The sequence below is a fragment of the Scyliorhinus torazame genome, chromosome 18 (genome assembly GCF_047496885.1).
Source record: "Scyliorhinus torazame isolate Kashiwa2021f chromosome 18, sScyTor2.1, whole genome shotgun sequence".
Taxonomy (NCBI): Eukaryota; Metazoa; Chordata; class Chondrichthyes; order Carcharhiniformes; family Scyliorhinidae; genus Scyliorhinus; species Scyliorhinus torazame.
Window position 1 is genome coordinate 12,010,891 of NC_092724.1, and position 17,624 is coordinate 12,028,514.

The 17,624-nt window shown below is 46.9% G+C and overlaps 1 protein-coding gene across 3 annotated transcripts in view; it reads left to right on the plus strand.

Annotated features, from left to right (window-relative positions):
* The window catches only part of LOC140394946 (ephrin-A5-like), a 426,055-nt gene that overhangs the window by 387,140 nt on the left and 21,291 nt on the right, over positions 1-17,624 (plus strand). Inside the window, exons 3-5 of one of the 3 annotated variants that reach the window (XM_072482162.1) lie at positions 6,560-6,625; positions 8,273-8,344; positions 8,812-8,923. In XM_072482162.1, the coding sequence (XP_072338263.1) occupies positions 6,560-6,625; positions 8,273-8,344; positions 8,812-8,888 (215 nt within the window). In that variant the 3' untranslated portion in view covers positions 8,889-8,923. Of the gene's footprint in view, positions 1-6,559; positions 6,626-8,272; positions 8,345-8,811; positions 8,924-17,624 lie in introns of those variants that run through there. The other 2 variants (XM_072482161.1, XM_072482163.1) reach the window with 2 other exon arrangements.

Consider the following 17,624-nt stretch of genomic DNA (forward strand, 5'->3'; position numbering starts at 1 on the left):
CTAAATTATAGAATTTTGCATTAGGTTTGAACGCGATATCATTCATTCTGAAACTAGTATCAGGATTTTCCAGCCTCCTCCTCCCCGCCAGCGGGTATTCCCATGGCGGATGCAGCGAGCCATTTGCCCATGGTGGGACTTTCCAGTCCCGTCAAAGTCTCTTGGCCTTTTGCATGGCTCGCCTGCCCCGCCTCCGGGGAACACCCGCTGTGAGAGGTCGACTTTAACAGGAGCGGAAGATTCCGCTGGCGGGAGGTTGGGAAAATCCCGCCCTAGCTTCTTAAACCTGACGAAAGAGAAGGTATGAGGGTCAAGTTGGCTATGGTGGATTGGGGAAATGGACTAAAAGATTTGGTGGTGGCAATGGCTCGTGGTTCAAGAAATACTGCACCGTTTTCAAACAGATAAACATTCCTCTCAGGCACATACGCCCAAAGGAAAAGATAAATCAATCGTCGTTAATGAAAGAAGTTTAGGGTTGCATTAGCTTAAAGGAAATAGCTTGTGAAGATGCCAGAAGAAGTGGTAAGCCTGAGAATTGAGAGCAATTTAGAACCCAGCAATGGAGGACAAAGAAACTGATTAAGAAGGGGAAAACAGAATACGAATGCAAACTAGCGAGGAACATACAACCGACTGTAAAAGCTTCTTTGTGTATGTGAACAGAAGAAAATTAGCTAGGGGAAATGTGGTCCCATTACAGCTGGGTAGAGGAGAATTTATAGTGGTGAAAAAGGGAAATGATGGAGAAACTAAACAGTCTTCACAGAAGAAGATACTGAAAGACTTCCAGAAAAATAGGTGTGGTGTTCTTTGTGATGCTTGTTCTCAGGATGGATGTTGTAGTGTTCACATAGACCACAGAAGCTTGTTCTCAGGATCGATGTTGTAGTGTTCACATAGACCACAGAAGCTAAGTTCATAAACAAAGCTAACATTAATTTACACTACTTATTAATGCTCAACCATTTACTCCTATAGTAAACAATAATCTAGTAATCTACACTCAACTAACACTAGTCTCTACACTCTATCTGTAACTGTACTCTGATCTCTCTCACTACTCCTCTCCAACCTTCTCCAGTCTTCTCCCAGAAGCCTGTGAATCAGTGCTTTATATAGTTCTGCATCTAGCTCCATCTAGTGTTTAATTATGATATGACATTAACCCATTGTATTCTGAATATTCCCATAATGTCACAATAGGGACGGCAAATGGAATGCTGGCCTTTATTTTGAAGGGAATGGAGTATAAAAATAGGGAGGTTTTGCTGAAACTATACAAGGCACTAGTTAGGCCACACCTGGAATACTGGGAACAATTTTTGGGGGCCACGGTGGCACAGTGGTTAGCACTGCTGCCTCACAGCGCCAGGTACTCCGGTAACTGTCTGTGTGGAGTTTGCACTTTCTCTCCGTGTCTGTGTGCGTTTCCTCTGGGCGCTCCCACAGTCCAGGGATGTGCAGGTTAGGTGGGGTCTTGGGGCTGGGAGGGCAAGCGAGACTAGATAGGGTGCTCTTTCTGAGGGTGGGTGCAGACTTGATGGACCAAATGACCTCCTCCTGCACTGTAGAGATTCTATGAATGCCAGGCAACCAAGGGTCATTTGAAACTAAGGAACTAAAAGAGATTCATAGTAGTAAAGAGTAATTGAAAAGTTAACTGGATTGAAGGTTGATAAACCCCTGGATCAGATGAGCTTCATGCCAGAGTGCTGAAGGAGGTGGCTCGAGAGATAGTGGATTCATTGGTGGTTCATTCAAAATTCTTTAGATTATGGAAAGATTTCTGCAGAACAGAAATGTCACCCCACTATTTAGCAAGGGTGGAAGAGGGCGAATGGAGAAGTACAGACCTGTTCGTTTGACATCAATAGTCGGGGAAATTGTAGAATTTGTTATCAAGAATATGAAAACTGGGCATTTCGAAAGGAATGCTATAACTGGGCAGAGTCAACATGGGGTTTGTGAAAGGGAAATAATGTTTGACAAACTTGTTGGAGATTTTTGAGGATGTTTCTTTTAGCATAGGTAAAGGAGAACCAGTGGATGTGGTGTATTCGGATTTTCAGCAGACTTTTTGATAAGGTTCCACACATAGACTAGTGAATCAAATTAGAGTGCATGGGATTGGGGGAAACATATTAGAATGGATTAAGAATTGGTTATCAGAAAGAAAGCAGAGAGTGGGAATAAACGGATTATTTCTAAGCTGGCAGGCTGTGACTAGTGGGGTACCACAAGGATCAGTGCTAGGGCCACAGCTGGGTCACAAATTATATATGTGATTTTGATGGGGGGATCAATTGTAAGATTTCCAAATTTGTTGAGACCACCAAACTGGGTGGGATTGGAAGTTGTGAGGAGGATGCAAGGAGGTTTCAAGCCTATTTGGACAGCTAAGTGAATGGACTAGAACAGGCAGATGGAATATAATGTGAATAGGTGTGAAGTTATTCACTTTGGTAGAAAAAACAGGATATGTTTTAAATAGTGACAAGGTTAGGAAGTGCAGGTGTCCAAAGGGACCTGGGGCCTTGTTCAGGATTCACTAAAAGCCAGCAATTAGGTGCAGCAAGCAATTAGGAAGGCAAATGGCATGTTGGCCATTATCTCTGGGGGATTTGAGTACAAGGGTGAGGATGCCTTGCTGCGGTTACATAGAACCTTGGCGAGACCGTGCCTGGTATATACTGCACAGTTTTGGAGCCTTGTCTAAGGAAGCATATACTTGCCACAGAAGGAGTGCCACTGAGGTGCCCCAGATTACTCCCCGGGATGGCGGGATTGTTTTATGAGGAGAGATTGGGGACACTGGGTTTTGAAGAACGAGGTGTGACCTCATTGAACCTTACAAAATTCTTACAGGCCTCGACAGGGTGGACGTAGTAAGATGATTGACTATGATTGACTAGGGACAGGCCAGCAAACATTGGAATCTGGTGAGCAATCTCTCTAATACTGGTGAAAGTCACTCCTGCCACTCGCAAGATTGGAAAATCCAAGCCCTTGTGCGCATAAGTGGTGGTCACAGGGCAACAATGAACAGAGGAGCAGGGGTAGACCATTCGTTCCCTTGATCCTGTTCTGCCGTTTAACCAGATCATGACTGATCTCCTACCACAACACATTACCCCGTTTCCTTTCATGTCATTGGCATCTGGAAATCTAATGACGTCTGCTTTGAAAAGGGGCGGCATGGTGGCACGGTGGTTGGCACTGCTCCTCACAGCGCCAAGGACCCGGGTGCGATTCTGGTCTTGGATGACTTGTCTGTGGGGAGTTTGCACGTTCTCCCCATGTGTGCGTGGGTTTCCTCCGGGTGCTCCAGTTTCCTCCCACAGTCCAAAGACGTGCAGCTTAGGTGGATTGGTCATGCTGAATTGCCCCTTAGTGTCCAAAGATATACAGGTTAGGTTGGGCTACAGGGTGGGGGAAAGTGGCCCTAGGTAGAGTGCTCTTTCAGAGGGTCAGTGCAGACTGGATGGCTCGAATGGCCCCCTTCTGTACTGTAGGGATTCTATGCAAAGGCAGATTTCTTTCTCCGAAAGGATATTTATGAAGCAGATGGGTTTCTTCACTGATAAGTAGCTTTTCGTTCCTGACTGAATTAATTAATTGAATTTAAATTCTCTGGCGGTCATGGTGGGGTTTGAACTTGTGCTCTGGGAGCACAAATCCAGGCCTCTGGTTTCTAAGCCAGCAACTGCAACATAACCACAATGCTGCCCTACACTTTAACAGAAATTTTGAGTTGATTTGATTTGATTTTTATTGTCACATGTACCGAAGTACAGTAAAAAGGAAACATGCACATTACGTATACAGTAGACAAAAAAGAATAGTTGATAGTTACAGTGAATGCGAAAAAGTACACAGTACATCTACAAATATGTAATTGGTCACAGCGCGGAACAAAGGTCAAATAACGCAAATACGACATGAGGATGAGCAGCATAGAGCGTCGTGAATAGTATCTTACAGGGAACAGATCAGTCCGAGGGGGAGTCGTTGAGGAGTCTAGTAGCTGTGGGGAAGAAGCTGTTCCTATGTCTGGATGTGCGGGTCTTCAGACTTCTGTATCTTCTGCCTGATGGAAGGGTCTGGAAGAGGGAAAAGCCTGGGTGCGAGGGGTCTCTGACAGTGCTGTCTGCCTTCCTGAGGCAGCGGCCGGTTTAGACAGAATCAATGGGAGGGTGGCAAGCTTGTGTGATGCGTTGGGCTGAGTTCATCACACTCTGCAGTTTCTTGCGATCTTGGGCCGAGCAGTTGCCATACCAAGCTGTGATGCAGCCGGATAGGATGCTCTCTGTGGCACATCTGTAGAAGTCTGTGAGAGATTTCAGGAATGTCCACGGAAAAGCTTTCCTGACCATGTACCGGATGAGTGACATTGTGTGACAGTGGTTCAATTCTCTATTTCCACTTAAAATGAGCTCTTGTCGTTAATTGCTGTCTAACAGTTGCACACCCCCGCCCCAGTCAAGTACTGAAATAGCTTAAGGACACAAATCAGCTGGAAATCCCTTAAGCTGATGAGCTAAGGCAAGGAGTTAGTCAGAGTTCCAATTCTTCATCAGTAGCCAGCGATCCTTACTGGAAAGTGTTTGTGAATAATTGCGTAAGGATCTGTGGAGCTCCTCCCGGCTGGCCACTGCTCTTTTGTCTAAACGCACGCTTGAAGAATGAACACTGGGAAAAGCTACAGAGGAGTTGGGGGCGGCCTAGTTCCTGCAACTGCAGCATAACCTTCCAGAGAAGAAAAAAATTGATAAATGTTTCTTTATTTGAAGCTATTCCAGTGGAATTATAAAATGAGGAATTTAGGACATTAAATATTAAATAAATATAACCAATTACCCTTACGTCTCCAGTCTTTAGTAGCAGATATTTCAGTGGTTCTATTATTAAAGCAATTATTCTGAAAAGAGATGTTCTGTTGAATGTCTCATCAAATTATATAAAATATTTAATGGCATAGGTAAGGTAAACCCAGGTTATTACTTTAAAGTAAGACAGGAAAATAGCACCCGAGGACATAAATGGAAATTAGTGTAAAGTAAATTTTGAATAGATCCCAGCAAAACTTTCTTAGTCGCTCGGAAACGTTTAGACTGATCCATCAAGTGGGGTGATAGACACAATAATACTACAGGTCTTCATTGTAGAAGCAGATGCCACACTGGGAAGGCATGAACTTCAGTGAATTAATCTTCCTTTCAGAACTTCATTGCATGTAATTCCTTTATTGTGATTCTCCGAAACACTTTAAACCACTTCACAGGTAGGCGGCTGGCAAGGCCACCCTTCATTTAATAGTGCTATAGCGTCTGTGGTGAATAGTGCAATGGGATCTATAATGACTAGAGCTATGGGGTCTGTAATGAACAGAGATATGAGCTGTGTGGTGAAACGTGTTATCAATAATGAATCGTGGTGTGGAATCTGTAACAAACAGTGCTGTGGGCTCCAGAATTAATAGAGCAATGCAGTCTATGGTAAACAGCCTTTCAAAATTATTTCATGGATTGTGGGCGTCACTGGCAAGGGCAGGGTTTGTGACCATCCCCAATTGCCCTTGAACCAGGTGGCTTGCTGGGCCATTTCAGAGGGCACTTAGAAGTCGGCCATGTTGGTGTAGGTCTGGAGTCGTGTGTAAGCCAGACCGGGTAAGGATAGCAGGTTTTCTTTCTTAAAGGACACCAATGAACCAGTTGGGTTTTTAGGACAAGATAGTTTCATGGTCACCATTATGGAGACTGGTTTATTAACTGAATTTAAATTCCACCAGCCACCCTGTGGGATTTGAACCCATGTTCCCAGAGCATCAGAATGGGGCATCTGGAATATTAGTCCAGTGTCATTACCACTATATCTCCATCTCCTGGAGAGTTTGGAACCTATAATAAATAGTGCTGCTATGGGATCCATAATGAATAGAGCAATATAATGAATATGGTATGGAATCTATAGTCATAGATCATGAAATTTACAGTGCAGAAGGAGGCCATTCGGCTGATTGAGGCTGAAGCAGCCCTTGGAAAGAGTACCCTAATCAAGCCCACATCTCCACCCTATTCCCGGAACCTCACCCAATCCTTTTTGGACACTAAGCAGCAATTTAGCATGGCCGATCCACCTAACCTGCACATCTTTGGACTGTGGGAGGAAACCGGATACCCGGAGGGAACCCACGCAGACACGGGGAGAACGTGCAGACTCCGCACAGACAGTGACCCGAGCCGGAATCGAACCTGGGACCCGGGTGCTGTGAATCAACAGCGCTAACCTCTGTGCCCTCATGCTGCCCCTCAAGTTAAAGCTGCATTAGTAGTGCTATGACTCTATAATGAACAGTGCTGTGGGATCTTTAATAGTATATTGGGGTCTATAATGTCCAGCAGACCAGATGGACAAGCCTTACTTTATCACCAGCAGTACAGCACATTCTCAGCGTTTGACTGAAATGTCAATCTAAATTCAGCGCAGAAGTCCGGAAGCTCTGTTACCTGATACAGTTATGAGAAGCACTAACGACGTTTCATTGTCTTTCTTCCAGCTTCACCTCACCCTAATATTGTTGGGAAACCCTGCTTAAAGTTAAAAGTATATGTCCGACCAACAAGTAAGTTATGCGTGTTTGAGTCTGTTTTCTAAAATCTGTCATTGATGTTGTTCCTTTAAGGCAGCATGCTTGTTGTAACTAAGCCAATAAGTTGAATCGGTAGAGCAACACAAGAATAATTGCCTTGTTCTAACTTCTTCTTCCCTCACTGTTCTGCTGCCATTTTCTTCCACTTTATTTCATTTTCACTGATATACCTTGATTTTAGAGCGGCATTGGCCCGTTTTACTAAGGACATTCTCATTGCCTTTTGCAAAGCATCTGTTTTCAACTGATCTTTGGGTGGGCAAAGGGAGGGAAGAGTGGGAATGGGCACAGGCTTTTCATCAAAATGGAGGCCCTAGTTGATTTGGTTGCCTGCCTTGAGGTGGGAGTTGTTGGGCAAATAACCGAGGTCAGTAAATCCTTGAAGCTCATCATTGGGAGCAGTAATGCAGCTTTAACTTGAGGTGTAATGTCAGCTTTCAAAAGGATAGGTTGGAGAATGGCATAAATCACATCGGGATGAACTGAACTGGTCTAAACTGAGTCAGTTTGACTGCATAGAGCCAGAAGAGAGTTGGTTTGCTCAGTTGGTAGGACAACTAGCGTGTGGGTCAGAATAACAGGATTCAATCCAGCTGAGGTAGACTTGGGACCTGCCTCTGCGCCCTGCTTCATGGCAAAACTACAGCATAAGCCGGTGGGTTCAGTGTCCCTCAAATAATCGAGGATGCTGACTGGAGAAAGAGAGATCCCGGGTTACAACAGCCAGGGAAAGGTTAGAAGCTATTTTAGGGCAAAGCTCATTCAGAATACCAGTTGGAGGCAGAATCATTGGAAGTAGGGAGCATGGTTTTACAAGCCTTCAGTAGAGCTGTTTACGAAAGGAAACAGCTGGTTGAAGATACCCAGTCAAGGAAGCCAACAGGGTGAAGATCTAACTAGATGGCTGCTGGGACTAGATGCAGCACAATAGATTCTGAACTGAAGGTAGGTACAACTTGAACTCATCTAATGCAGGGTGTGAAAGGTAGAGTATTGAACTCAAAATGGAGGCAGGCCAGGAGCTTTTTGTGTATTGTGTTAAGGTTGAATTCAGGGTTTGACATTTGCAATAGTATTACCAAAAGGATATATTGCTAGCAATTGAGACCTATTTCCAGGGGCAGGGCTATAGTTTAAAATCCAGTTACGGGGCAGTGGGTTTACGACCTAGTTCTGGGGGTGAGTTATAATTAAAACCCCAGTTTTCAGGGCAGGGTTACATTAAGTTCATGGGGGCGTTTTGTTTAAGGCTCGGTCCCCCAGTTGAAGGTCTACAGTTTAAGGCCCAGTTCTGGGCAAAGACTTAATGGGGTCATCCCCAGTGGACACCTTGAGGCCAAGTTTGATGGGGTTAGGGCCTCAACGCCAAACCAAGGCAAGATCACTAATCACTAAAACCTTACTAAAAACAAAAAAGGTTCCTCCAGTTAGTCATTAACTCTACCATTCCACCGGCAACGTTTACTACTTTGTCCCTTAACATCTAACTTTTTTTTTTGAAGGCTGTAGTTCAAAAAGGGGGACTTTGAAACAGGACCCCTTTCTGTTGCTCACTAACCCTACGCTTTGAAAATCACCCTCACACTGACACGTAGCTATTGTTTCTATTTTCTGTCGTAGACAGTTGTATGGAAGCAATAGGGGTGAATGAAGGTGATTTCGATGTAAACAACAGTTCAGTTGAAGCTTCAGGTCAGTAATACCACAGTGCCTCACCTTTCTGTCATCTCTCTTTTTTACTGTGTCCTCTGTTGAGCCATTTCTTGGCATGCTACACCCAGGGTTATTGCATACCTTAAGTGTCGCCACAATAGTGTCAGAAATGACGGTTAAATCTGGAATATAAATTACGAAACATGGGGCGGGGGAGGGAGTTGGGAGAGGCAAGGAAAGGAGGCAAAACCTGAAGTGGGGTAACATTTAACACCCCGGGGAGCATCCTTGAAGGATGAGAGGAAATAGTAATAATCCTGGTTGTACTTGCAATGATCTTTAGAATCTTTCACTGTTTCTCTAACCAACCATCTCTAATCGTAGAATACACTACATCTCAGCTGCCATGTGTATCTACTGTATTAAGTTATTATGAGGCTTGGCTGTTAGTAGAGTTGTAAGGTGTCACATTTTTAAATATCAAATTCATTATTATTTTGTTTCAGGATTTATTTCCAATTTTTCTTTCTTTGTATCAGCCAACATCGGATGCACTGAGGTGACATTTGTCTTGTGCAATTAAATATTCCGAATCAAGACAAGAGGAAAATAACCATGGTTTCAAAATGACGTAGATATTAGTGTGTGCTATTCTTGTTGTCTCTTATTTGAGTGGAGGTGTTCATCTTTTATAATGAGTGGGTGAGGTGAACTGAGAGAGCAACTCCAAATCGCACAGATACAAGGCCGCGGTTCTAACCCTTTGGGACTGTGGGGCCTTCAGATTCTCGATCAGGGGTATGGGGGAGTGTCAGGACCCTCTTACTCTTGATCAGGATGTACGAAGTTAGAGTGAGGACACTCTAACTCATGATAAGGCTCTGTGGTGGAAAGACAGCTTTTCAAACTAAGGGTGAGAATTTATGGCAGAATTCAGGTGTCCTCGAACTCTCGATCAGGCTGCATGCGCAGAGCAGTACGAGGAGCCTCAAACCCTGATGCCACTGAATGTGGGCACTCAGAGCCCTCTACCCATTGATGAGGCCATGTGGGGGAGGGGGAGGGCAGAGGGGGGAGCCAAGCTGACTTTTCCATCGATTACTTTAATGGAGAGAGCATGGGCCGGGCTCATGGGGGGTGTGCCCTCTTGTCCCAATTACCAGCGTTAACGGGCTGTCATAGGGACGGCAAAATCTACCCCACCATTCCCAGGCAAGATTTGCACCCGACCTAAACTGAACCAAACCCACTGCCTTCAGCAGAATTTTTTAAAAAATAAACATTTTATTGAGGTTTTTTTTGTATTGTAACAACAACACAATAAACAATGTACATGAAACTATAAACATAGTGCAAAAGCCGTCTCTCCCTTACAGGTCCCACCTTTACTAACCCCCTACTCTAAGCTAAACTAACCCCCCACCCTTCTGCTGACGATTAATTTTCCGCGAAGAAGTCGACGAAAGGTTGTCACCTCCGGGTGAACCCTAACAGTGACCCTCTCAAGGCGAACTTAATTTTCTCCAAACAGAGAAAGCTAGCCATGTCCGATAGCCAGGACTCCGACTTCGGGGGCTTTGAGTCCCTCCATGCTAATAGTATCCGTCTCCGGGCTACCAGGGAAGCAAAGGCCAGAACGTCTGCCTCTTTCTCCTCCTGGATTCCCGGGTCTTCCGACTCCCCGAAAATCTCCACCCCTGGACTCAGTGCCACCCTTGTTTTTAACACCGTGGACATGACATCTGCAAACCCCTGCCAAAATCCCCTAAGCTTCGGACATGTCCAGAACATGTGGACGTGGTTCGCTGGTCCTCCCGCACACTTTGCACACCTGTCTTCCACCCCAAAGGATCTGCTCATCCGGGCCACTGTTATGCGGGCTCGGTGCACGCCCTTAAATTGTATCAGGCTGAGCCTGGCACATGTTGCGGACGCGTCGACTCTACTCAATGCGTCCGCCCATTGACCCTCCTCTATCTCTCCTCCAAACTCCTCCTCCCACTTGCGCTTCAGCTCCTCGGTCTGCTTCTCCTCTGACCCCATAAGTCCCTTGTACATGCCCGAGACGCTCCCTTCTCCTACCCACCCTCTGGAAACTATCCTGTCCTGAATCCCCCGAGGTGGTAGGAGCGGGAAAATTGATACCTGTTTACGTAGGAAGTCCCGCACCTGCAGATACCTGAATTTGTTTCCCCTCGCCAACCCAAACTTCACCTCCAGCGCCCTCATACTCGGAAAGCTCCCCTCTATAAACATATCCCACATCTTCTCAATCCCTGCTCTCCTCCATATCCGGAACCCCCCCATCCATACTTCCCGGGGCAAACCGGTGATTATTACAGATTGGAGACCAAACCAATGCTCCCTCTGCTCCCACATGTCTCCTCCGTTGCCCCAGACTTTCAGGGCCGCCACCATCACGGGGCTGGTGGAGTACCGTGCCGGTGGGAACGACAGAGGCGCCGTTACCAATGCCCCCAAGCTGGTGCCCTACAATGAAGCTGCCTCCATACGCTCCCACGCCGACCCTTCCCCCACCACCCACTTCCTAATCATGGCTATATTCGCTGCCCAGTAGTAGTTACTAAAATTTGGCAGCGCCAGCCTGCCCTCTCCCCGACCCCACTCAAGCATTACCTTCCTTACCCGCAGGGTCTTGCCCGCCCAAACAAAGCCAGAGATCACTTTGCTGACCCGTTTAAAAAGGACCGCGGAATAAAGATGGGGAGATATTGAAACATGAACAGGAATCTCGGGAGGCCTTCAGCAGAAAATTAACTGGGGTTTAAGCGCATCACTTGGAAATATTATCAAATACTTACATCTGTGCAGTAAGTTCTTCTCCCCGCGTTGAATGGACGCATTAGTCGTGGATCTTACTTGGGTCTCTGTTAAAATACTGAACTAAAGGAACTTGATCCAGCTGTGTGAGGCAATAATATTACACATGTTTTCATTCTTAACTCCGTTCATGTTTCCCATCTGCAAATAGTTTTGTGGCCGCTGCCGGGGTGGTTCTGTTGGTAAACTCAGCCTCGTGGCGCGAGACTGAGCTACACAGATCACAGAGCGGCGGCTACAATCGCTGATCCCACAGATCACAGCAGCAGGCAGCTGGAGGGGTGCCACAGTCGGCCCAGGGAGGGTCGATGCTCCTGCTGAGAATTCCTGTCCAGTCAATCAACAAGAGGCAGCAGCACCTCTTGGAAGAGTGGTGTGGAGTTTGGCGGGGGTGGGGGGGGGGGTGGAGTAGGTGGGCTGAGGAGCAGCAGAAAAATCACCGTATCGAGAGAGCTGCCCCCTACAGCACGGCAGCACATTGGTTAGCACCATTGCTTCACAGCTCCACAGGTCCCAGGTTCGATTCCCGGCTTGGGTCACTGTCTGTGCGGAGTCTGCACGTTCTCCCCGTGTGTGCGTGGGTTTCCTCCGGGTGCTCCGGTTGCCTCCCACAGTCCAAAGATGTGCGGGTTAGGTGGATCGGCCACGATAAATTGCCCTTAGTGACCAAAAAGATTAGGTGGGGTTGCGGTAACAGGGTGGAGGCGTGGGCTTAAGTAGGGTGCTTTTTCCAAGGGCCGGTGCAGGCTCGATGGGCCGAATGGCCTCCTTTTGCACTGTAAATTCTATGATTCTATGAAGTTTAGGGGCAGAAACCTGTGCCTTTCTCCTGTGCTGGCTTTGATGTTGGGGGGGCATTTAATCCAGTGGGAGGGTGGAGGTGGCAATCCTGCCACATTCCCGCCTCCATTGCAATTCGGTCTGTAGCGGGACGTCCTGTGGACGCCCTTTCCTCCCTCCGCTAGTAATTGCACACTCATCCCGCCACCACTGGTATAAACTCAGCTGCAGGTGGGGGAGGCTTGCTCGCTATGTGAGGAGCACGAAAAGCAAACCGTGGCCTGTTCACTCAGGCTTCTAGGGTGTAGGTGGTGGTGTAATGGGGGGTGCATAGGAGGGGAGAGAGCTCTGTTCAAAGACCATCAGTGCCTAATTGAAGTACTCAGCATCGGGACGATGAAAGACCCTGATTAAAGCCAACCTCGCCCTTGCTGCTGATCGCACCCCTCCCCTCCCGTACGACGACTCCCACCACACTGAATTTCACATTTTCCCACATTATACTCCATTTGGCTGACTTTTGCCCACTCACTTAACCTACCTCTGTCCTTTTGTGGCCCCCTTACGTCCTCTTCCCAATTTACTTTTGTGTGGTCGGCAAATTTAGCAAACATACCTCCTGTCACTTCATCCGAGAAGGGGCAAGACCTCTGCCCCAGCATGCCCCGGAACTGGCCTCTCAAGTAGCTAAGTGGTACTCAATACAGTGGGCCTTCCGTAAAAGAGTTATCACAGGTACATCGCCGGCTCTCCAGCCAGCAGGCAAGATTCTGCCCCCACATGCTGCATTACTTAGGCACGTGAGAAATGAGGAACTCCCCACATTACAGGCCCACTGTTTCCTTAGACACAATGCTGCTACGTTGCCTTTTAATTTACAGTAGAAAGCTTCACTTATCTGAACCAATCTCTCCCATTGCGATCTTCAAGAGAGACAGAAGTAGAAAAGTTGGGCAGACGATTTTTCCATTGAAGCCCACTCAGTTCACAGGTCACCAAGCCCCACAGCATATGTATAAAGGTTTGGTTAATGCATTTGCATGTATTTGCACACATCAATACAATTGGGTCCAGGTGTTCACGTTTAGAGGCGTGTGAAAGTTGTGCGGGGCCTCCTGTTTGTGCAGTGCTGGTCTCCAACACAACCCAATTTCCTGCCCCATGGTTTCCACGAGTGAGTGTGAGCAGTATGGACTGGGCCTTTCCACAAATTCAGGCCTGTGAGTTTGAAACAGGGGAAGAGAATCCAGGTTTAAGTGAAGTTGCGAAGGCTCTGCGGGCTGAATGGTTGGGACTGAGGGCGAAGCAGGAGTCTGTAGGCCATAGTTTGGATGCTTCTCCATTTAAAGAAAGGAGAAAAGCCTCCATGTTGTCTTCAGCTAACACACCTGGGAACTGCCTTGGGATTAAAGGCGATATATAAATGTCGTTGACAATAGACAATTTTATTTTACATTGTGCTTTTTCAACTGGAGGACCCACCCTCTGTCGAACAACCCACAGTAACACACTGTCATGTGACCGCACTATTATGGTGAGTGAATCAGTGAAAGTGTTGAGACGTGTCGTCATTTTGATCAGGCAAATAAACAGCTCACAAACTCTTCAGCTCAGTGTCTCATCTAATATCCGTATGAAAATAAGTGTAACCACACCTCTTGGCCAGCGAGATATTGAATTCCTGGAATCTGTATTGAAAATAGTCGATGCTGGAAATGCACAGCATGTCAATCAGGGTCCGTAAGGCAAAATATATTTTCCAGCGCCCTTTCACCTTTGGTTCCATTGAAGGACACGCGAGAAACATCACTTCCACACGCATCTCTCTTCACAGACGCTGACTAACCTAGAATCTTAGAACGGTTCCAGCAGAGGGGATCATTCAACCCTGACTCTGCAAGAATATAGTTGTCCAACTCACATACTGTGCTGTTCTAAGGTTTACTATTTTATTTTTAATTCATGGCATTCTGCTGTGCATACAAACTTATTAAAATAGAGGAAAGGGACTGGAACTTTAGTGCAATGTCGTGGGGTACCAGATGGGAAGGACATTCTTGTTCCTGCATTCCCATTAAAGCTGAACCACCATTGCATTTATATTGCCTCTCATCATTCCTCACACTTTGCACTTGGCTCTAAGTTCGAAGTAAAAGTGCGCCAAATGTGTCTGCTCAGTGTCTCATTCTTTGAACTTCTCTCCGTGTCAGAGGTATAAAAAGGTGAGAGAAAATCCAAATTTCCGAAGATTTATGTTGCTGATCCTGGGAGTGGCTGAACATGAGGCAGCGACTGCAATGCTGGCGCCATCCCTCGGGGTCGCTTTAGCTCACTTGACTAGACAGCTAGTTCGTGATGCGGAACGAGGCCAGCAGCACGGGTTCAATTCCCGTACCGGCTGAGGTTATTCATGAAGGCCTCACCTTCCCAACCTTACCCTCACACCTGAGGTGTGGTGATCGTCAGGTTAAATCACCACCAATCAGCTCTCCCCTTCAAAGAGCAAAGCAGCCTATGGTCACCTGGGACTATGACGACTTTACCTTGTGGGCGGTACAGTGGCACAGTGGTTAGCACTGCTGCCTCACAGCACCAGGGACCCGGGTTTGATTCTGGCCTTGGGTGACTGTGTGGAGTTTGCACGTTCTCCCTGTATCAGCGTGGGTTTCCTCCGGGTGCTCCGGTTTCCTCCCACAGTCCAAAGACGTGCAGGTTAGGTGGATTGACCATGCCGCTAAATTGGCACTAGGTGGAGTTACGGGGGTAGTGCGGGGTTTCGGCCTAGGTAGGGTGCTCTTTCAGAGGGTTGGTGTCGACTCGATGGACCAAATGGCCTCCCTCTGCACTGTAGGGATTCCATGATTTGATAGAGTAGGATTAGTTGGAAGGACAAACGACTCCTGATTGCTTTGGAGCAGTTTTTAATGGGGGATTGTTGCTGTTTGTTTCCCCTGCCTTGACGGCCTGGCTTCCCCCTGGGGGCAGAAATTTACAAGCGGGCATAATTACAATGGGATTGAGTTTAAGCAAGTACTATCGCCCGATTGAGAAACCCTTCCTCACCAAGAATATAGGAGGGCAACATGGAAAAGGCAGGGAGTGGGACTAGCAGGGTAGCACTTACAGAGGGCGAACATGGACACGAGGGTCTGAATGGCCTCCTTTTGGGCTGTTATCATTCTCTGATTCCACTCGAGCGGTGGCCTTAAAGGGACAGGCCATCTGAAAATAAAAGGAAAACACTGAAGATGCTGGAAATCTGAAATAAAAACTGAGAATGCTGGATAAACTCAGCAGGTCTGGCAGCATCTGTGGAGAGAGAAACAGTTAACGTTTTGAGTCCACATGACTCTTTTTCAGAGCCACCTTGAGGGCAGTTCTGCTTCAGCAGCCAAAAAGAATCTCCGTCCTTGGGCGCATTTGTCATCCAGTTCCTGTAAACCGCTTGATAACCCGCTGACCGCCAATCAGTTGCGCGCAAGAAGCCTCTCAAGTTATCGACTGAATCTGATTGGTTCTCACGAAATTGCACGAGGCTCAGCATGAAAATTAAATGGAATCTAAAGATGGCAAATTTGCAACGTGTTAATGATCCGCAATTTCCTTCGCACCAGGAATTGGCCAACCCTGGATTCAGAGTTGAAACCTGGCCTCCCATGAACCCTTGCATCCAAGATGACAATGACCCCTGTCCTAACCAAAGAGACAAGAGCCACTGGGACTCGAAATAAAAACTTTAAACAGATTTGGGACTTATTTCAAACCCAAAGGTTTGGCATAAAGTCATTTTTTTATATTGCCATAAATATTGTTCACACATATCCTGCTGTAATTGTTAAACGTCATGGAGCCTAATCTCTGACTATACATTGGAAAGTGCTCCAGGAATCTTGTTTAATGATGCCTTATGAACGAAGGAACTGACACTAATTTGCTCACTAGTTAAATGCTTGCAGAGAATTATCAATAACTGGTGACATTTTTAATAACATTTAACTTTGCTGGATAATGAGATGAAAGTGAATGATTGAGTGGGTGCTTCACTCCAAGAGGGGAGAAGAGAGCTTATTAAAGACATTCTTTAATCAGCTTAACCACCTTCCAGTCCCACTGCAGGCAGCTCAGATGCACACTACAGTGGACGGCTGTGACTGCAGATTAGTCTCCCCGTTCATCTTCACGCCAGTCCCTGGGCGTAACCTGTAGCGGAGCGGGTTGGATAACTCTTTGGGAGCTGATCTCCCCTCACTCTCGTTGATTCCAGTAATATTAGGCGTGTATAATACACTTGCCTAAATAGGGGCGAGTGTATTTCAATTCGGAACAAGTCACGAGAATACGTCATATGACATTGTTCCCGCCTTAGTAACACAGCCAAAATCTGCCCCAAGCTTCCATCCACGTCACTTTGGCAAGTGGAGGATGTTGGGGCACTTTATATTTTAAAATCCCCAATGGGGCTTCACTCAGTTGAAGGCAATTGATCTCTCTCTTCCCCCCCCCCGGCCACCCGCCTCGGCTCCACCCAACCCCCAACCATTAAAATAGTAAAAACAGAATAAATATAAATTCCCCTCCTCTTCAGCCACCAATCTCTCTCCATTGACATGGTCAGAGCAGGAGACAGGAGGTACGTATTGGCAGGCATGCGTTACACTTGATGCCAGTGCACAGTGGTTAACACTGCTGCTTCACAGTGCCAGGGTCCCAGGTTCGATTCCCAGCTTGGGTCACTGTCTGAGCGGAGTCTGCACCTTTTCCCCGTGCCTGCGTGGGTTTCCTCCGGGTGCTCCAGTTTCCTCCCACAAGTCCCGAAAGACATGCTGTTAGGTGAATTGGACATTCTGAACTCTCCCTCTGTGTACCCGAACAGGCGCCGGAGTGTGGCGACTAGGGGCTTTTCACAGTAACTTCATTGCAGTGTTAATGTAAGCCTACTTGGGACAATAATAAAGATTATTATAATTACAACAACTGAGTGCACTGTCCAGGCTGACATTTCATTGCAAAGCCGCAAAATGAGGTTTGTTGATGCTGCTAATGGGAGAAGCATGTCACGTAGTAAGGATGCTGACCCCTTCCAATTACCTTCATGCTGTATTTGAAGCTGTTCTGTTTGGTGCCCGGCCCTGCGGAGCTCCAGGGAATGGCCTGTGCAATGCCACGCTGTCATACCCACCACTGGAGCCAGAATAACATTGCAGGGGATGTGGTGTGGGGTGAGTAGGCTGGGGCGTATCGAATATTGGGCCTTGTTGTCATCAAACTGGTGAGCTGCGGTCACCTACCGAACATTCAGCTCGCTGAGGAAGAAGCCTCGAATGTCAGGTGGCCGTGGTGACGGTAGCGGCCCTCGGGTAAGTCACTAAAAGGGTGTTGAGAGAAGGTGGTGTGAATTAGAATGAATGCCATTGTTTTTTGTGGGGAGGTGGTTGTGGAAACTAACAAAGAAGGTAGCCGGAATCGGAGAAGGGAAGAGGCTCAGGTTGCAAGGCAGAAGCATTCAGTAATTATCACACTACAATTTAGTGTGAGGTCAGAAGGGTCGCGGCTTTTTTTCTTGGGTGTAGTGGTCCCGTTCAGCAACAACCTGATAACTATAGCCTATAGACCTGGGTTCGCCCAAATGCAAGATCGACCAACAATACAAAGAAGGGCCTTTATTTGCATTTGCGAGACTCGCACTGCCCAATGCAAG